This window comes from Mesoplodon bidens (genome assembly GCF_964165515.1).
Source record: "Mesoplodon bidens genome assembly, chromosome: 9".
Classification (NCBI taxonomy): domain Eukaryota; kingdom Metazoa; phylum Chordata; class Mammalia; order Artiodactyla; family Ziphiidae; genus Mesoplodon; species Mesoplodon bidens.
The window spans coordinates 32501847-32523756 of record NC_138166.1 but is presented as its reverse complement, the minus strand read 5'-3'; the positions used below and the strand labels follow the sequence as shown (position 1 = coordinate 32523756).

At 39.0% G+C, this 21910-nt stretch overlaps 1 protein-coding gene across 2 annotated transcripts in view; it reads left to right on the top strand.

The window, feature by feature from the left end:
• Positions 1-21910, top strand: part of DNAH11 (dynein axonemal heavy chain 11) — a gene marked incomplete at its 3' end in the record, with an annotated part of 314796 nt that overhangs the window by 236332 nt on the left and 56554 nt on the right. For both annotated transcript variants that reach the window (XM_081244744.1, XM_081244745.1), the window contains exons 64-65: positions 11764-11999; positions 13428-13550. In XM_081244744.1, coding sequence (XP_081100870.1) covers positions 11764-11999; positions 13428-13550 — 359 coding nt within the window. The remainder of the gene's footprint in view (positions 1-11763; positions 12000-13427; positions 13551-21910) is intronic.

Below are 21910 nucleotides of genomic sequence, written 5' to 3'. Positions count from 1 at the left end.
GAAGTTTCCCATCAATCAATTTATATGTTCCCATTGACTTAAAATTCCAAATGTGGAGTTCCATGAAGATAACATTTTGTTTTGAAGAATAAACTAAAATTAACTGACTTATCCAAACTGTCTAAACATATAGCCAAAGCAAAAATGATAATTTTCTGATGCTCTATGCTAAACAAACATTCATTTTAACTATGGGCCTGTGTTTCACTGTGCGCCCGCAGTTCTCAAGACCCCCATGTCTGTTTTCAGTCATCCCAGTGCTCTCTCCTTTCCTCTTGAGCATGTAGGCATCATGCTGAATGAGAAACAGACCTTCAGATATGACCAGCTTACTCACACGCATCTCTGGGCAGAGCTATGCTAAAGGAAGAAAGAGTTTCCAAATTGTATAAATGACATCCTTTTGGAAGAGACTTTTCTGTCTCCAGGACCCCTGGCAGAAAGTGCTACATAGAACCTAAAAAATGTCTGTCCTGTGGAATGGAGGTTTCCAGTTTCTGAGCTACTTACCTTCTACTCCTTCTAGATTCAGTCACAGCAAAGTGGAAAAACAAAGACAATCACATCTTTATGAACATGTGCCAGGGTCCAAGAGGAGCTGCAATTGCTTATTCATGTTAATTTTTTGATGAATTTTCCTTCAGCAGTGTTCCCTTATCCTGCCCTCCCAAGAAGCAACTCCTCTCACTGCTCCACAGTATAGAGGGTATTTTCTTACCCTATTGCTCTCCTGAGTATCTCTGGCTTGTCGGTTTGACTTGGGTGTCCTGGGGATTACAACAGTTTGTAAATTAACCAGTCAACAAGTGACTATGATTTATGTCATTTTAAAAATCTCTAAACTAAGCATGTCATTTATTAACGACCTGTTGACATATTTAAGGTAACCTTGGAGAGAGAGCTCTTATAAAGTAAGACAGCAATCCTTAATGTGTTCCTAGAAATGAAGACTTTATATTCTAAATGCGTCAAAACTCCAAAATCTAACGAACAAATTTAACTCAGTTCAGGTCAGAATTTCAAGGGGAATTATATTTTAACTTGACCCAGTGACTCTAAAGTTTGCTGGAAGAATATATTTTTAATAACACCAACATAATTTTGGAATAGAACGGGAAGAGAACACTTGTCCTTCAAGATATTAAAATATATTCTAAAGCTAAAGTAATTACAGCAAAGTGGTTCTTCAATGGAAGTAGAAAATGAGAATAGAATAGAGTTCAGAAGCATTTAAGGATGTAGAGAGATATTTGATATATTTAATGTATGATAATGTATAAACTCCCACAACTGCGTCTATTACCTCCCAACATTTCTACTCATATACTGTCTTCCCTCCTGATGCTGTAAGATGATACTTCTATTTAAGGCCAGCCGTTTGGGTTGTATTCTACTTTCCATCCCCTTTCCCTTCCTTGAGGACAATTCTAGACAACTTTTCCCCTCTTTGTCATCAGAAATTTTTCTGTCTCAACTAATTCATTACTAGATGATTCCCACCAGCATTCAAACATACAGTTATTTCAGTTATTCCTCGCATTAAAAAAGAATATACTAGGGCCTCCCTGGTGGCGCAGTGGTTGAGAGTCCGCCTGCCGATGCAGGGGATACGGGTTCGTGCCCCGGTCTGGGAGGATCCCATATGCCGCGGAGCGGCTGGGCCCGTGAGCTATGGCCGCTGGGCCTGCGCGTCCGGAGCCTGTGCTCCGCAACGGGAGAGGCCACAAGAGTGAGAGGCCCGCATACCGCAGAAAGAAAAAAAAAAAAAAAAAAAAAAAAAAAAGAATATACCAGTGAATTTCTCTTTGACGCCCCCTGCCCCTCCAGCTACTCCTTCATTTCTCTGCTCTCATTTACAGTCATCATTTCGGAAGAGGAATGTACATTCACTGTCTGTAAATCCTCCCTCCATATTTCTGAGTCACTCCAGACAGGCTTTTGTCCCCACCGCTCCACCAAAATGCCTCTTGTCCGATTTTGCTACCACGTTGCTAAGTTGAGTGGTTTGTTCTCCATTCTCATCGTACTTAACTGAATTTGATGCACTTGAGCACTCCATCCTCCCATAAATACTTGCTTCACTTGATTCTAAGGAATCACCCTCCCCCCATCTTCCTTATACCTCACTGGTCAATTTTTCTCAGACTTCTTTTTTGATTTTTTTTTCCTCTTCTCCCCAATCTCTTAATGTTGAAATGACCCAAACTTCAGTCTTTGAACTGCTTTTTACAAGGTTCATGGCTTTATTTATGTATTTTTTTATTCTTTTGTTTTTAATTAAAGAATAGTTGATTTACAATATCGTGGTAATTTCAGGTGTACAGCACAGTGATTCAGATATATATATATTTCTTTTTAGATTCTTTTCCCTTTTATTACAAAATATCAAGTATAGTTCCCTGTGCTAAGATTCATGGCTTTAAATGCCACCTGGATATCACTAACTCCTGCAGCCCAGACAATGGCATCTTCACTTCTGTGTCTGAAAGATGTCTCAAATACAGAACATTCAAGCTGAAATCCTGATCTTCCCCCTAAAACTTCTTCTACCTACATATTCCTGATTTGTTTAATGGTAGGCCCATCCTTTTGTTAGCTCGGGCTTGAAAACCCTGGAGTCATTTTGTTGTCACTCTTTTTCTGACCCCCACATCCAGTCCATCTAGGAAATTCTGTAGACTGTACCTATATTCAGAATCTGACCACTTTTCACCACCTTCACTGCTTCCATCCTGGGCCAAGCCATCATCTTCCTCTTCAGTTAGTGTGAAAACCTCCTAACTGGTTTCCCTGCTTCTACATTCGTGGCTTCTCTCCAAAATCGGAGCTCAACATATCAGCCAGTGTGACCCTTTAAAAATGCAAGTCAGATTAAGTGAGTTTTCTCCTAAAAATCCCTCTAATGACTCCCCATCGCAGTCAGAGCAAAAGCTAGAAACCCTCCAGAGGCTTATAAAACCCTATGTGAGGGCTTCCCTGGTGGCGCAGTGGTTGAGAGTCCGCCTGCCGATGCAGGGGACACGGGTTCGTGCCCCGGTCCGGGAAGATCCCACATGCCGCAGAGCGGCTGGGCCTGCGCGTCCGGAGCCTGTGCTCCGCAATGGGAGAGCCCACAACAGTGAGAGGCCCGCGTACCGCAAAATAAATAAATAAATAAACTTTAAAAAAAAACAAAAAAACCCTATGTGATTTGGCCCTGTTATCTCTCTTTGTCTCATTACCTGTTATGCCTTTCCTCACTACTCTGCTCTAATCACACCGGCCACCTTCCTTGAATATGCCAGATATGCTGCAGCCTCAGGACCTTTGCACTAGCCGTTTCTTCTGTCTTGAAGTACCTTCCCTGAGGACATGTGTTGTCCCACTCCCTTCCATCAATCAGGTCTTTGTTCAAACAACAGCTTCAAATCCCTAGATGTGACTACAACCTTCATTCCTCATCATGCCTCATTCTGCTCCATATTTTTCACCATAACATTTATTACTTTCTAATATGTTATCTCATTTATAAACTTCTTATGGTTAATATCTTTTCCCTCCCCCAGAGAAAACGTAAGATCCATGGAAGCAAGTATTTTGCATGTTTTGTTCACTGTTCCATCCTAGAATGGTGCCTGAAGCATTGTGGATGTTCAGTATTCCTTTTCATTGAGATATAATTTGTATACCATACAATTCACCCAATTAAAGTATACAACTCAGTAGTGTTTAGTGTATTCATAGAGCTGTGCAGCTGTCATCAGTCAATTCTAGAGCGTTTTCATCACTCCCAATATAAACCCTACACCCATTAGCTATCACCCCCAGTCACCCCATTCTTACTGGGCTTATACAACCACTAATCTATTTTATGTCTCTAAAGATTTCCCCATTTGGAACATTTCATATGAATGAACTCACAAAATACGTGGTGTTTTATGACTGACTTCTTTCACTTAGCACATTTTTAAGGTTCATTCATGATGTAGCCTGTGTCAGTGTTTCACTCCTTTTTATGACTGAATAATATTCCTTAGATGGATATACCACATTTCATTTATATGTTTGTCAGTTGATGGGCATTTTTGTTGTTTCTACTTTTTGATTATTATGAATAATGTGGCTATGAACATTTGAATTATTCATGTACAAATTTTTTGTATGGACATGTTTCATTTCTCTTTGGTACATACCTAGGAGTGAAATTTTCTAAGCTGTATGGTAACTCTATGTTTAATCTTTTGAGGAACTACCAGACTACCAGTACATATTTTAAAATAAATGTGTGCTTAAATGTACATTGTGTATCAGTGGGGGAAGTAATGGATTATTCAATAAATGGTGATAGAACAACTGACCAACCATTTGGGCAGAAATACGGCTAAGGCTCTCCTTCACGGCTTCATGTTAAATAAAAAGAGTTCCAAGTGATTAAGTGATTAGAATGTTAAATAACTTAGAAAATGTAGATGAACTGATGTATAATTATAAAATGGACAATACAGATGAACATTACAGAATTAGTGAGGGGCCATATTATAACCCCATATAATAAACTAAGAAAAGAAGTTTGGACTTAATCCGAGGCATGGGGAGTCATTGAAGGATTTTAAGCAGGTCTGTGACATGATCAGATTATTCATTTGAAAGCTCACACTGGCCACAGAGGGAATAGGACTTGGAGAGGGAAGAGACTATTGTTATCTGTTAGAATGACAGCCCAGAAGACAATGAACTGAACAAAGTGATGACAGTAGACGTGGCAAGCCGGGGAGTGATTCCAGAGGGGGCAAGGAAGAAGAGTTGATGAAACAATGCAGTGGATTGATGAGGAGAAAGTAAATATATGAAGGTGCTATTCCCTCAGATTAAAATTAGTTTGAGAGGACTTCCCTGGTGGCGCAGTGGTTAAGAATCCGCCTGCCAATGCAGGGGACACGGGTTCGAGCCCTGGTCCAGGAAGATCCCACATGCTGAGGAGCAACTAAGCCTGTGTGCCACAACTACTGAGCCTGCACTCTAGAGCCCGTGAACCACAACTACTGAGCCCGAGTGCCACAACTACTGAAGCCCGTGCACCTAGACTAGCCCGTGTGCTCCTCAAGAAGAGAAGCCACCGCCATGAGAAGCCTGTGCACTGCAACGAAGAGTATCCCCCGCTCTCCGCAACTAGAGAAAGCCCTTGTGCAGCAATGAAGACCCAACACAGCCAAAAGTAAATAAATAAAATAAAAACTTTTTTAAATTAAAGAAAAAGTATTTCAAAGGAATTTGGGAGCTTTAGAAGGTGGTGATGTTACATTATTAAAAATATATGTATGTAAGCACATTTAAATAAGATGAAAATATGGATAAGGCTTAATAAAAAGAAAATACAATACAATTAGTTTGAGAGAAAAGACAAAGAGTTTGGTTTTAGGAACACTGTGGTGTCTCTGAAACATTCAAGTGTCAATAACCAGTAGAGAGCTGGACAAGAGTGTTACTGGATGGCAGTCATACCTGGGAGTCATTGATGTAAGGTAGTTCTTGGAACTATAGGTGTGCTGAGATCTTCTAGGGAAGAGGTTTAGAGTAAAGGGAGCTGAGTCGGTGCTGACATGTAAATAGGAAGTCGAGGAAGTTGAAGAAGGCGCAGTCAGAGACTGGAGAAGCCCTAGGCGAGAATGGTGTCACAGGAGATAAGAGCAGAAACATGGGGATGGTCAGTGATGCCAAAGCCATAGAGACAAGTGAGGAAAGAACTAAAAGTGTCATCAGACTTGGAAATGTGAAGGTCTTTTGTGACCACGAAGGTGTAACGAGCCAGAAGCCGGATTGCACTGAGTTATTCAGGAAGTGAGGAAAATAGGCAGAAAAAGCAGATTGTTCTTGTAGGAATTTGCCTGTGAAGAGAAGGAGATGAACAGAAGTGCCTAGTTAGAGACATGAAGTAAGTGAAGGGTTTGTTTTTTCAGTATGAATGAGACTAGAGCATGTTTCTATGCTTCCAGGGAAGGAATGGAAAAGCAATTGCTGATGATAAAAGGGGGAAGAGGCCTGATCCATCGGAAATTGGGAAGAAGGGATCAGAATAGAGGAAAATGGAATGACCCTCAGGTAGAAGACGCAAGACTCCTTCAACTTAGGTGGGAGGGAAGGAGACAAAGGTGGACACAGGCAGAGATACTGATACAGGGAAAGAAGCTGATGTAGTCATAGCTGCTGGTCTCTCTTCTCTCAGGGAAGCAGGGAATTGCAGTGCCAGTTGGCCAAAGATAAGAAAATTGAAACTCAAAGAATGCTGTGAGGAGGGTGGTGAAAACATCAAAAATACCCATCGAGAGCAGTTGGAGAGTAGATGTTAAGTGTTGCCAAGCAGCTTTAGGAAACCAAAGATGAATTTGGAAAAGATAAATTTGTAGTCACAGTAATAAAGCTTTCCTCAGCAATACTCACAGTCTGGGAGCAGAAAGAGAAGACAGAGAATGTTTATTTCAGCCAGAGTACAAGATTTATAGGCAGATAAGCCAGAAGGAAAAGAAGACAGGGACGGTCGTGTGACAGTCAGAAAAACGATTAAGGAAACGAAGGCTCTATTTAGGTTCGGTAGAGGTGTGAGTGTAGTTAAAAGTTAATGGTTACAGTGTTCGTTGCAGCACTGTTTACAATAGCCAGGACATGGAAGCAACCTAAGTGTCCATCAACAGATGAATGGATAAAGAAGATGTGGCACATATATACAATGGAATATTACTCAGCCATAAAAAGAAACGAAATTGAATTATTTATAGTGAAGTGGATGGACCTAGAGTCTGTCATACAGAGTGAAGGAAGTCAGAAAGAGAAAAATAAGTACCGTATGCTAACGCATATATATGGACTCTAAAAAAAAATGGTTCTGATGAACCTAGGGACAGGACAGGGATAAAGATGCAGACATAGAGAATGGACTTGAGGACATGGGGAGGGGGAAGGGTAAGCTGGGACGAAGGGAGAGAGTAGCATTGACATACATGTACTATCAAATGCAAAATAGATAGCTAGTGGGAAGCAGGTGCATAGCACAGGGAGATCAGCTCAATGCTTTGTGACCACCTAGAGGGATGGGATAGGGAGGGTGGGAGGGAGACGCAAGAGGGAGGAGATATGGGGATGTGTGTATATGTATAGCTGATTCACTTTGTTATACAGCAGCAACTAACACAACATTGTAAAGCAATTATATTCCAATAAAGATGTTAAAAAAAAAGTAGTTAAACATATGATAGAGTTTCTCAAAAAACTAAATGTAGAATTACCTTATAATCCAACAGTTCCTTCCACTCTGGGGGATCTACTACCCAAAGGAAGTAAAAGCAAGGACTCAAACAGATACTTGTATATTTGTTAATAGCAGCATTATTCACAATAGCCAAAATGTAGAAGAAATCCAAATGTTCATAAACAGATGAATGGATAAAGAAAATGTAGCATATACACACAGTGGAATATTATTCAGTCTAAAAAAGGAAGGAAATTCTAACACATGATGTGTATGTGTGACTGATTCACTTTGTTATAAAGCAGAAACTAATAAAAAAAATTCTAACGCATGCTACAACTTGGATGGACATTGCAGATGTTATGTTAAGTGAAATAAGCCACTCATAAAAGGACCAATATTGTATGATTCCACTTATATGAGGTACCTAGAATTGTCAGCTTCATAGAAAAAGAAAGTATCATGGTAGTTGCCAGGGGCTGGGGGCAGGGGGTAATGGGAGTTACTGTGTAATAGGTATGGGTTTCAGCTTGGGGAGATGAAAAAGTTCTGGAGATGGATTGTAGTGGTGATTGCACAGCAATGTGAATGTACTTAATATCACTGAACTGTACACATTAAAATGACAAATTTTATGACATGTATGTTTTGCCACAGTGAAAAATAGGTGGTGGGTAAAGGACTGGATGTCTTAATGCTATTGGTAAGAGTAAATATTTTGTTTAAAGGTATGAGAGAGGTATAGATAATCATGGTTAAAGAATTGGGTATTAGATGTTTAGATTTCAATAATGAAACAGTTTCAGGTTATTACAAGGTCTGGGATAACATTTCCATCTAAAGAAGGAGATGGTGTAATACCCTCCCAACATATACCAACATCATTGAGGGTGTGGGGTGTGCAAGGGAGACTAGGCATCGGGGTGTTGTGTGATCTTCCCAGCGGGTTCTGATATTTTCCCCTCCCTCTGCCTCCTCCCCCAGAATGCTAGAGTGGAAAGGAAATGTAGAGTTTGGCATGAAGGATGTCAAGGCTGGAGGGTGGATTCGTCATCTCCATGAGCACTGAGGTTGTCACAAATTGATAGCCCAACTTGGAAAGTGAGGAGGACCATTGGCTAAGGCTTTAATATGAGGAGGATACATAGAGGATTGTAGAGCTGGACTCCATGGGCCTCAGAGGTGGCATTTTTCCTCAAGGACAGAAGAGCTGTGGTCTTGGAATGATGTGCAGGGGAGTAAGAAGAATGACCACTGTTACCCACACACATTTTTTCAGTAATGGGAATATTAAGAAAATGAACTGTCTACTTAAGAAAGCCTTCAAGGGAAGTGAGACCCTAGGGCATTGGTTCTTGGACTCCAGCTTCACGTTTAAATCATGTGGGAGTGAACTTTGAAAACATATAGATGCCAATTGAAGTTGAATCATTAGAGTTTGGGGGAGGGGGTATGTTGGCAGCTTTGAAAGCTCTCATGTGATTCTAATATACAGCCTGGGGATGAGAGCCACTGCCCTAGTGAAGAGCTGGGTTTTAATTGAGACAAGCAGGTAGAGGGAGCTAGAGAGTTTGGCCCAAATAGGACTAGGATACTATAGGACGTGCGGGAACAATCGTCTGAAAGTGTGACCGTGGGGGCATGAGTTTGGAGGATGGCGTGGGGAAGAAACAGAGCAGCGTGGTGGTAACTGAAAAGGACAGGGACAGGGGGCGTACGTGGCCTTGAGGGTCCCAATAAAATTGTTACCCAAAATTGTTTCCAAAGTTATCGTCTGCTAGGCGGACAAAGGAAGACATGGGCAGGTTCAAGGAGGCGTTTGCGCTCCACTCATTAATCTGACCTAGGAGTTTATAGTCAGAGCAAATACATGGAAGTATTATACATGGAGTTATTAACCTTTCTAAGCCTCAGCGTCCTGAGCAAAAAGAGAGTGAGTGAGACATCTACTTGGCAGAACTCCTGTAAGAGTTAAGTGAGGCAATGAACAGAGTGAAAGTATATGAGTAAATTTTGTAAGCACTTAAAACCTTACAAATACTGGTTGTTTTGTTACCGTCATATTAAAAGAAACTGGGAGTCTTACTTCATCAGGAAGTTCCCTTTTATCCTTTGGAATATACCACTTGGTCAATTCTCAGAGGATCCTAATAGGCGTTTGGTGTTAGGATTAGTCTAGCTTGGCTCAGGGTATGTGCTTCCAGCCTGTTCTTTTCCCTCTAGTAAAACTTCTTAAGAGGGGAGGCTGTTTCCCTTTTTTTTCAGCCTCATCCTGACTGACCACATGCTGCACTATTTAATGAAGCAATCAGATAGATTCTCACTGAATTGCTAGGCTGACTTTGGACTCCCTCTTCGCACTTGGTTTCTGTTTTTGCAGACTCCTTCAAGAAATTCTGCAAAGAAGAGTGGATTAAAAAGAAGATAACATATGAATTGAGGTTTATTTTCCCCACTCTAAACCTAGGTTAAAATTACTGTGAAACTGAATACTGTATTGCAACTATCAAAAAATTTTTTGATGAAAAAATTTCTCTGTGTCACGCAACTGCCTATTTGAACATCACACTGTAAAGCAAATATCCTAAACTTTGTTTCCAAAAATTTAAGTCTCAATGTATTTTAAAGTATTTATGATATTTTGTAGTGTGAGTTACCTGCTTTGTTTCCCCTACTAGGTTAAAGTGGCCGTTAACAAAGGGGGACTTCTCTTTGATCCCCTGAACTGTACTCTGTACACAGTAGGTGCTCAAACAATTCAAATTGTTGAATTCGGACACAAGATCTACACGCCTACTCTTTTTTTTTTTTGCGGTACGCGGGCCTCTTACTGTTGTGGCCTCTCCCGCTGCGGAGCACAGGCTCCAGACGCGCAGGCTCAGCGGCCATGGCTCACGGGCCCAGCCGCTCCACGGCATGTGGGATCTTCCCGGACCGGGGCACGAACCCATGTCCCCTGCATCGGCAGGTGGACTCTCAACCACTGTGCCACCAGGGAAGCCCCACACTTACTCTTTATAGCATCAGAAATTAAAGTTATTTTAAGCCTCTAGTTGTTTCAAGTTCTTTGTATTAAATAGAAGTTAAGAAATTAAAGCCATTGAGTTCTTGCTAATAAGAGGATGCTTATTCTGTAAGATAGCGATTTGCTTGTGGAGTCAGATATCAAGGCTGCTTGCTCCTATCACTAGGAGGTAGAGTTTGATTTATTTATAAGATACCATTGTCAGTAGGAACCGTAGACATATTATGCTAACTTTTCCTATACTAACCTCAAGTTGCATCCCAGCTTTATTGTGGGAATTCTTCCAGCATTCTGTTTGCTGAAGCTTTGTGGGCAACCAAGAAATCAAACCCCTACTGCTGCTGCAGCCTCCACTGCCTACTTCATCCAGGTCGGGCTCTTACTGCCCTCTCTTATGGAGGCATGTTTCCATGTTAGCCCCCCTACCCAGCCAGGGGACTAGTTCCTTATTCATCTTGCTGATAGTGGTGTCTCCACACATATGCAGGAGGTGCTCAATAAATGTTTGGTCGTTGATGACTGATTAGATAAATTCCTTAATAATTTCCTTTCTAGAATCTTATTTATTTTTTGTAAAATCAGTCCACTTTTGTAAAGAACTGATGCTTATCTTTAAAACAGGTTTCAAAAAAAATAGGTTTCTTCTTTCTCTCTCTTTAAAAGGAGGCAAGTTTGGTTTTTTTTCTTTTGTAAAAAAAATTTTTATTGAAGTATAGTTGATTTACAATATTTGTTAGTTTCAGGTGTACAGCAAAGTGACTCAGTTATGTATTTATATTTTTTCAGGTGATTTTCCATTATAGGTTATTACAAGATATTGAATATTGTTTCCTGGGTTATAAAGTAAATCCTTGTTCCTTATCTATTTTATGTAACATAGCTTGCATCTGTTAATCCCGTACTCCTAATTTATCCCTCCCCCCAACCACTCCCCATTTTGTAATGCTTCTCTTCACAGTCACACTGTAGACAGTTCCCTCTCATAGGAGAGGCTGTAGTTGAAGTTGCTGGGTACCACCACAAGCTGACGGAGTTCCAGCGGACTGAACAGATTCCATGAACCCACCCCAGAGAGAGAAGTCATCTCTCTGTAGTGTTGATCTGTAGAAGAAAGATGAGATGCTGGAAGCAAGAGAGTGCAATGTAACATTGCTTATGTGGGATGATTACTCCACTGGGCAAATATTATACATTTCTGTTGTCCTGCCGTACTTGCTGGAGTCTAAATTCACTGTCACCTTGTTGGGGTTGCTGTAGGTGTGTATAGAGGGCAAAGTCCCTTTTGCTTGAAGCCAGATAGATGCAGGAACAAATCAGATGTTGGATGCTGCAGTTGACAGAATTCCAAGAAGTGAACAATGGGCTTATTGGGTCGAATTGTATTTCATGATGAGAGTTGTATTTGGCTTTTGAGAGTCAGGAGAATTTGTGTGTGTTCTTTGGGCTTTGGTCTCTTGTTTTCTTGTCTGTTGTGCTCTGCCACACTGGTTTATTGCCTTCAACTCTGATTTTAAAGGCCTCCATCCCAATAACTGAAGGCCTGGGCATGATTGCCATGTTGACGGATGATGCCACAATTGCCACCTGGAATAATGAAGGACTGCCCAGTGACAGAATGTCCACCGAGAACGCTGCTATCCTAACACACTGCGAGCGCTGGCCCCTGCTGATAGATCCCCAGCAGCAGGGTATTAAGTGGATCAAGAACAAGTACGGAACTGACCTGAAAATCACACATGTGGGCCGGAAAGGGTACGTGAAACCTGAAGGGTTGACTTTCTGTTGAGCTGCCGGAAATGGGTCTAACTTTTACCAAGTCCTGGCATTTCTTAGACCTCTCTGCCACTTTTTTTTTTTTTTTTTTTTTTTTGCGGTACGTGGGCCTCTCGTTTGTTGTGGCCTCTCGCGTTGCGGAGCACAGGCTCCGGACGCGCAGGCTCAGCGGCCATGGCTCACGGGCCCAGCCGCTCCGCGGCATGTGGGATCTTCCCGGACCGGGGCACGAACCCGTGTCCCCTGTATCGGCAGGTGGACTCTCAACCACTGTGCCACCAGGGAAGCCCTCTGCCACTTTTAAATGTGATAGTTTGGTACGACTTGTTTATCTGCCTGCTCACATTTCCCATAAAGTATCTCTGTTGAAAGGGCATTTATGTTGGGTGGCATCCACTTACCTGAAGAAGAAATTAGTTGGAAGGTTAGAACAAACACTGAATGTGAGAGGAAAAATTTCCTAAGGCCAAGAATGGAAATACAGTATATTATAATACTTCTTTAGGACTTTGGCATATGGTAACCCAAGAATTGTCAGCTGCACCCATAGGTTTAATGATGGTTCCAGTTATATTCCTGAATATGTACTTCGCCTACAGTGGGGTTTTAACATGGCTCAATTCCCAACAGAGTGCCTGAAGGTAATTTTTTAGTCAAGCTTTACATGTCACTTTTGAGAACTGAATCTACTCTGAGATTTTCTGTCCCTCAGTCCGCATGACAGTGTTTTCTGATAAGTAGAAAGCTCTCTGGTATGTAGTTAGTCTTCAGTTAATGTGGAATAAATAATTTTAGTCATACTGATACTTCACTTCACCCCTCCATCATCTTTTGACATGTAAAATGGAATAAGGAATGTCTGTAGTCATGCAGATAAATGGTCTCTTTGCTTATCTGAATACTTGGAGGAAATTATTTTTGAATAGGAGAGACTATTTTTGGAGAGTGGGAATGAAATTAAATGATAGTTCACTACTTTACATGACTGAATCTAAATGTTTAAAAAATGAAAATTTGATAAAGCCACAAGGCATTTAATATAATTTTTATTTTTTTAATCAAAAAAGGACCTATTGTGTAAATTTAAATTTATAATGTTTGGGTAGGTTACATTTATTTCAACCATGATTACTATCAAAAGTAACTAATTTTTACACAGACTCATTAGTTCACACTACTGAATTTCACTTGGAAAAATATAACTGAAATTTACCTCAAAATCTAATCTTTAATTTCCATGTATTCTAGTTGAAGAAAGCACTACTTTATAAAATATTTAGTTTCCTCTAAGTTAGTTTGTTCCATCTAAAGTCTTTACATTAAATGAAATACAGTTGAATATAAATAATTTTGAATACTTTCCCTGTGCTTATTTACATTTTTTCTTGATTCTGACTGAACTTTAAGGTTTTTGAATGACATTGAAACCGCTTTGGCCTTTGGAGATGTCATCTTACTTGAAAACCTTGAGGAAACGATAGATCCAGTCCTTGATCCATTGCTTGGCAGGAACACAATTAAAAAAGGAAAGTAAGTATTATTGAATTTTTAACAGACATTTTGTGCTACATATAAGTTTGATCATCAGCTTCTATTTCTTGGCCTCATAATCACGTGTAATCTATGGGAATATTCTTGGTGATATTTCTGAGTTTCCATTCAAAGCCTCCTGCATTCCAAGACCAAAGCAACCTTGACGTGATCCAGATGTTCAGACTATTTGTTTGGTGGATTTAGATTCATGTTAACCAATTCCTGATTTATAGACTCCAAAAATGCATTGTCACAAATCTGAGAGTTAGTTCCTCCTTTACTAGTTGTTCCTTTATTAGCTCCTTTATTAGTTGAATGTTTTTCTACCTTCAGTACTTTGCAAAACACCTTTAGTATGTTTGCCTTAACTGCATATTGCTTGTATCCTTATTTACTTAATATTTTTACAAAACTATTTTAAATCCACTCTTTTTTTTTTTTTTTAACTCAGCCTTACCCCAAGTCATAGCATCTATGAAATCATGGGTTTACTGGGCTGGTTCTGTCTTTCCCTATACATTCAAACTATATATAACCATTAGAAGGAAAAGAGTTCATTAGTGGACCCATAAGATCATCCGCATACCGGCAGTGGCGGACTGGGCACACCCTTGGTGAACTCTATGTGATGTTCCAAATGCTGCCATTCCCCCGGACACTGGCTCTCCAGGACATTCTCCCAGGGGCAGCGAAGCTGTTTCCAAGGGGGCATCACACACTTTCTATAAATGTGTAAAAGTTCAGATGCAGCACTTATGTCTCTGAGCCTTTGTGGGGCTCAGGGGAGATTGTGGCATTCCTACAGCTCTCTGTGCCTCTTCACTCAAGAAATCAACATGACTAGGCTTCTTTCAGTGGATTTCCTTCTCTCTCTTTTTTTTTTTTCTTCACAAAGGTGTAATTCAGAACTTCCCCAACACCCTTCTTTGATACCCACTCTCTGCCTCAAAGGCGTCTTGTCTCCCTTTTCATCACTAGATTATTCCTGTCAATTTTAAGTGGAAATAGGCCTATTTAAGGGTGACTAACTTCTATTTTGTAAAAAGTCTCTAACTGATTAGTATTTATTATACAACTCACCAACTAAATCCATTTACGGTGAGTGACAACTTATAATTGTTTAATAAACCAAAATTTACCCAGACATGCATTTAGAACAATCTAATAAGGCACTTGACAAACTGCAGCTCTAACATAAATATAATTGTAGCTGTGTCTGATGTGTTAAAAATACAGTGTAAAATCTTGAATGTCACTAAAGTGAAATCCTTGTTATTAAGGTTCTGACTCTATTATGAAGACCTAGAAGTTTTGTTAGTGAAAGATTATTCTCTTAGCTTTAACTTGGACCTTCAGTAACACAATTTAGGTATAAGAAATTTGGTCTCTCTCTCTCTGTATTTATGTGTATATATATATATATTTTTTTTTGATAATCTGAAATTTCCAGAGCCAGATAAAGTTCATTCCTGATTTTTTTCTCAGTGTGGATATAGTTAAGTGTAAGTGAGAATCTCAGAGGGTTTTTTTTTATTTCAGAAACAAATTATTTTACATAAAGCGTCAAATTCTTTATCACACAATATCAAAGCAGAACAATTTATTCCAAATTAATAATATTTCCTGAATAAGAACTCTCTATTAGGCTTTATAGAATTGATCATATCACTGTAGCTTTTTTTAAAAGGTCAAGAGAATTTTAAATGATATGTAAGAATATAATAAATGGTGTTTATTGCATGCAGTTGTTACCATAACAATTTTAGCTCCTAAATCTTATGTGTGGAAACAACCACTTTTATGAAGGTAAATTTAGATGTTTATCTCCAGTTTTTTTTAGATGTTTTTAGAGTTTCTTTATTCAGAGAATCTGAGTCATTGCATATTCTATTAGTCACTGAATAAACCTTCTCTGAGCACTGCTAGATGCCAGGCACTGTACTGGGGGCTGGAGATTCAAAGCATGGTAAGGTACAGACCCTGCCCTTAAGGAAGCTACATTTCCTTAGGGGAAAGTCAGACCTACAAACAGTAAAAGTAATGCTTGCCATTGGTGTGGTGATAGAAGTATGCATGATAGGGAATCATCAGCTCCATAGTGGAGACCTGGGAAGGCTTTGTGGAAAAAATTGCATTTGATTACATTTACATTTAATGTGAGTTGAAAGGTGAGTGGGCATTTGTCAGACAGAAAAATGGGAGAAGAGAATTCTGGAACGAGAGAGCTAATACCAAATAACAAAACACACAAAACAGCCCAACAGCTTTGGGGAACTGTAGTTAGGATTCAAATATGTAGAAAGTCCCATTTTGGGGGTGGGAAAGGGAGGTGTATGGACTCAGAGAGATGAGACTGGATTATCAGTACCCAGAATGTTGACATCCTTGTGTACCCACAGATGACAATAGGTTGGCCTTGGGTGATAATGCTTTTTCCCCAAAGACGTTAAAGGGGTCTGTTCCTATCAGTAACACTAGTTGACAACAGCAGTGGTTTTTGACCAAAGGACCTTGCCTTCCTGGAGTAACACATCTGGAGTTTCCATATTTTCACTTGAAAATCATGAGCATAAGTCAGTGGGGATGCCAGTGAAGACTCTTAAGCATGCTAGGAGTAATGAGATCAGATTTACGTTTTTGAAAGGACACTGTTGGCAGTGTGGAGTATTGATTGAAGGCACGTGGACCTAGAGCCAAGGTCAGTCCAATTAGCAAACAACTGCAGTAGTCCAGTTGAGACATGATATGAGCCTAAACTAAGCCAGCGACAGTAGAGGTGGAGAGGAGAGGGCAAATCAAAGAGTTCTCAAGGAGTTAATATCATCAGTTCATGGTCAATAATGGGATTTTGTTAGTAGGGAAACGGAAGGTTCAAGGGTGATTTCCGGTCTTGTGCCAGGTTAAATGATGGTATGGTTTATGGAGAGATGTGATATAAGAATAGGAGTAGGGCTTCCCTGGTGGCGCAGTGGTTGAGAGTCCGCCTGCCGATGCAGGGGACAGGGGTTCGTGCCCCTATCCCGGAGGATCCCACGTGCCGCGCAGCGGCTGGGCCCGCGAGCCATGGCCGCGGAGCCTGTGTGTCCGGAGCCTGTGCTCCGCAACGGGAGAGGCCACAGCAGTGAGAGGCCCGCGTACAGCAAAAAAAAAAAAAAAGAAAATGACTTTCATCGGGGCCTCCCTGGTGGCGCAGTGGTTGAGAGTCCGCCTGCCGATGCAGGGGATGCGGGTTCGTGCCCCGGTCTGGGAGGATCCCATATGCCGCGGAGCGGCTGGGCCCGTGAGCCATGGCCGCTGAGCCTGCGCGTCCGGAGCCTGTGCTCCGCAATGGGAGAGGCCACGACAGTGAGAGGCCCGCGTACCGCAAAAAAAAAAAAAAAAAAAAAAAAAAAAGAATAGGAGTAAGTGCAGGGAAAGAGGTAACTATTTCACTCATTAGACATTCAAAGATTGAGGTGCTACTTTAACACTCATTCTCAAAAAAAGTCTAAGAAGCCATGGAATACGTGAGTATGGAGCTTAAAATCTTGGCTGAGCATGTAGATTGGGGAACATCTCCATAGAGAGTTGGTTAAGCATCATAGAAGATGTGATTATCTATGGTGATGCTATATAGTTAGAACAGGGAACATTCACTTCACAGATGAGAAAAATGGGGCCTGAAAGAGCTTAGTCACTGTCTTCTTGGATGCTCAAGACTATATGAAATTTAATGCATGGAAACCTAGTTTCTTAACCAGATTTCCCAAATACATAGGCACTATCATCTTTCAGTAGAATTCCTATGAATTCTCCTTTGCCAATCTAACTCTTCCTACTCTAACATTCTGTTTTTCCCCTAAACTCTGTTTATTTTCTCATTTATGTTTTGTTTCCATATCTGTACCTTACAGTGTAGTTTAGGCCATTCATTTCTTCATGCTGACTGTAGTGGTCCCTTTACATCCTTTCTCTACTTACTTCTCTCCAACCCAGAGAGTGGTTAAAATATATTTTTTTAATATTGCTTCTTTCATCACTCCCACTAAGAATTCTCTATTGTCAATTACTTTGAATTGAATTAAAGATTTTCTGTGAAACCTGCTTTACCTGTTTGATACTACCGAGTTTCCTTTTACCAACCTCATTTTTCATTACTTCACACAGATAATCCCCCTTTCTATAATGTGCTATTTTATTTACCTTTTCTATCAATGCAAATCCCAAATTCTCTTCATTTAGAATTTAACTGCTATTCAGTCAATTAAATGGGAATTTAGCTTTTCTGCATTTAATGCTTCCCATACATACTACATGCTATACTGTGTGACTGTCATTTTGCCTTTATATGTCATTCTTAAAATATGCTTAAATTCTCTTACATATCCTTATTAGATTACAAGTTCTCTATGGATAAGAATCATACTATATGCCTTTAAAAATATGGTTAACTAAAATAAAAACAAAACAATAAAAACATAGACTTTTATTTATTTCTGGCACTATGGCAGATTAGATATGTGAATACTGAAAAACAACTAAATATGTTAGTTACATTATTAAAAACACTTTATGAAATGTATCACTCAGTTGACCAAAAAAAAAAAAAAAAAAAGTGTGACCAAAAAGCAGGAAATAGATAAGGAACACCAAAGCTGGTTTTTTCCTGAGGGTACCTGCTAAAACCTGATAATCTTGGGTTTCTGTTTTGATGGATGTACAGAGCTTGGACCAAGTCTAGGGCCTATTCAGGGTGTGGAGTCTGCTAAGAGATTCTTGTTTAATGCTAGAGCCTCAAGGGGCCATACCTTCTATTTAAGGGTAAATTTGGTAAAAGTTATACAAAAACCAGCACTGCAGAAAGGAAACTTTCCTTTCTCTACTTTGGTGCTGGGAAGAGATGGAAAAATATCCCCAGAGAATTCCTCACCACATCCATCTTTCTTATGAATGTTTAAGACAAATTTTTATTACTTGCGTGCCCTAAAATACCTCAAACCATTAACTTATTTTAAAGTGGCCTTGGGTTGGTCACACCCCAGTGCACTTGGCAGAAGCAAACAAAGACCCTCTTTGGAATAATATCTGTAAATCCAGACTTTAGAGGATTGTGAAAGATCTAATTCAATGGTACATGAGTTCACAGGCAAAAATCACAGAACACACGAGGAAATAGGGCACCATGAGCAAGAGCCAATAGAAACATCAAATAATAGAATCCTTATCTCATTGCTGCTTTGTTTTATATTTTATTGTTAATAAGGATATGTTAATTAGCCTTCCATGAATGCCTGTTGTTAACTTTTGCTAATATTTTCCATTAAGTTTCTCATCACTTTCTTTAATGCCTCAATTTTTAAATTTCCACTCATTGTACTCTTTCTTATTTTTTAACATGATTTTTAATTCATTGTTTCTTTTATTTTTATTTTATATTGGAGTATAGTTGATTTACAACATTGTGTTAGCTTCAGGTATACAGCAAAGTGAATCAGTTTTATATATATATATATATATATATATATATATATATATATTCTTTTTCAGATTCTCTTCCTATATAGGCTATTACAGAGTACTGAGTAGGGTTCCCTGTGCTCTACAGTAGGACCTTGTTATTTATCTATTTTATATACAATAGTGTATATATGTTAATCCCAACCTCCTAATCTATCCCTTCCACCCTTAAAGAAACATTGTTTCTTTAAGCATGCATCTTTCCATCATTTCCATAGGGAAGAAAAGTAAATACAATGGGAAGGGAATGAAAGGGAACGAAAGTAAATACAGTGCTCAACCCATTGTCTTGGTTGCTACATGTGCATTTTCAAGAGAGACTTTTAGGACTGTGAGGTGGGGTTTATGCACAGTGTGTTGTTGTTAGAAACTAGCATTGGGGTTCAAGTAGTAAGATGGAACTTGGGTCAAATCTTAGTCTGCTACACTCTAGTTTGGTGATTGGGGGTAAGTTGGTTAACCTGTTTTTCTGTTTATGTTTTGTCATCTAGTGAGGAAAAAAATACGAAAAGCATAGCACATACAGATATTCAATATGTATTATTTCCCTTGAATCTTTAAAGAGTGATGGGTATAGTATGTGGGTGATTGGGAGCATGGACCAGATGTTCAAACAGACTTACTACTGAAGTAAGACCTTGTCTTTCAGACATGGGAAGCGTGGATGAACCATGAGTGGAGTCACAAAGCATATCAGCAAAAAGGAGGGGTGGGGAGGGGAGGAATCCGTCATATCTTTTGATGTTTTAAGTTGCCACCTAAAACCAGTAGAGGGTTTTGGTTATTTAAATTTTATTATTTAATACTGATACATATAAAAAATATAATATATAAAAGTTATAAATCATAATAATAATTTAGACAGGTACCTACCATTCAAATTATGAACTGAAAGATGACCAGTATTCTTTAATCCACCTTTGTGCCCCTCTCCTTTCCCATTCTGCCTCATCTCCAAAGATAATCAGTATTTTAAATTTCATCATCACTTCATTACTTTATTTAAAATAGTTTTATCATATATATGCCTTTTCCAAAACAATATACTGTTTATTTTTGTCTGATTTGGGACTTTATAAAAATCCATCATAGCTTATATAGTTAACAGGGACTTGAATTTTCTTACTCAGTATTATGCTTCTAAGACTTAGCTATATTCTTGCTTTTAGCTCTAATTCTTTGCATTTAACTCTAATCTCACTTTTGTCACTGTTACATTCAGTGGTGTGGCTCTTTCTCACTTTATTGAATATTTTTATTGAAGGACATTTAGGTGATTTTCTGATTTTTTTTGCTATTACAAGACATGCTGCTATGAATATTAGCATACTGAATACTCATATACGTATCTAAAGGTGCACACAGCAAGGGGTTCTTCAGAGTTTATATTCTGGAGTAGAATAGTTGGGTTGTAGAGAGTGCACACAATAAGCTTTAAAAGAAAATGCCAAATTGCTTTCCAAAGTTGTACACATTTATATACTCACCAGTAGTATTTAAGGGTTGTGAAGTCTTCCAGAGAACTGAGTTAGGAACTTTCATTCTTCTGCTGTTTTTTTTTAATAACACAAAAGATTTGTATATTTAATACTATTAGCTACCTCTTCCTATGAGGAACTATTCCTACCACCTGGGTTTTTTTCCCCACCCCTTTTTTTGAGTGGAAAAAATCCAAATTTTAAGAATAGTTTTATTCATAAAAGCTTTAAAAGTACTTTGGAATAAAATTTGGTATTTTAGTGACTGTATTGTTTTTAACCTTACAAGAAGTATGTTTAAGCAAAGCAAATGCTTTTTTGTTCCTTCATGTAAGTTTTAAAAGAGAGAGAGAAACTTTTAAAAAATATGTATACATATGGAACCTATAAGGGGATATAGAAAAAAAAAGATTGGTAGAAATAGGAATTACCTTTATTTTAATACAATAAATGAAAACTGGGAGAAAACAATGGAAAACAAAATTAATAGAAACATGTTGATATGGTTTTGTTTAATTTTGTTTACCCATAGGTAAACAGGAACAGAAAGCTCTTGACTTTATCTTGATCCCATCCCAAACTAATCTACATGTTTGTCAGTTGTCTAATAGGTCTTTTCTGTTCTGATCTCGAACAATGACCATTTTACTTGATTTTGTTTCCATCCCCTTCTATCTTTACATTTCTATGTTACTCTTTGAGATCCCCTGTGGAGTTACAAATATGTTTCCCTTTGTATTGTAAAGATAAAATAGCATTGAGAACAAGCAAAAGAAGGAGGAAACAACCCACAGGAATTGCAAAGCTGGTGCATTTACCCAGAATGTCTGTACTGTATCATCTTCTCCAAGGGCACGTGGAATAACACTTTCATACTCCTGAGAGAAAGCCACATCCCTCAGAAAGTTTTTGGCTATTTATAGTGTTTTTGTTTATTTTAGTTCTCATTGCTCTGGGGGCCTGTAAAAAAAAAAAAAAAAAAAAAAAAAGAACAGTATTAGTCTATTATTCCTAAGAATGAATGTCTGAGAAGATGCTTGTGATATATACAGCATAGTCCAAAAGTTGAAGTTCATTAATAATTGGAATGTTCTGGAGTATGAAGTAATGAATACTAATTACTCCTTTCATGTCTGACAGCTCCCTGTGGACCAATACATCAGCCCAGACTTTAATTTGTCTGTAGTAATGGTTTCATCAATAGCACATTAAATCTGTGTTTGAGAAGATATACAGTTGAACCTGACCCACACAGTAGATACCCTGTCATAAAATGACCACAGGCTGACAACAGCTGGGTAATTACAAATAATTAAATCCACCAAACTCCAGATAATCCTAATCTTAAGTAAAATATATCATATGGTATCAATCGACAGAAAA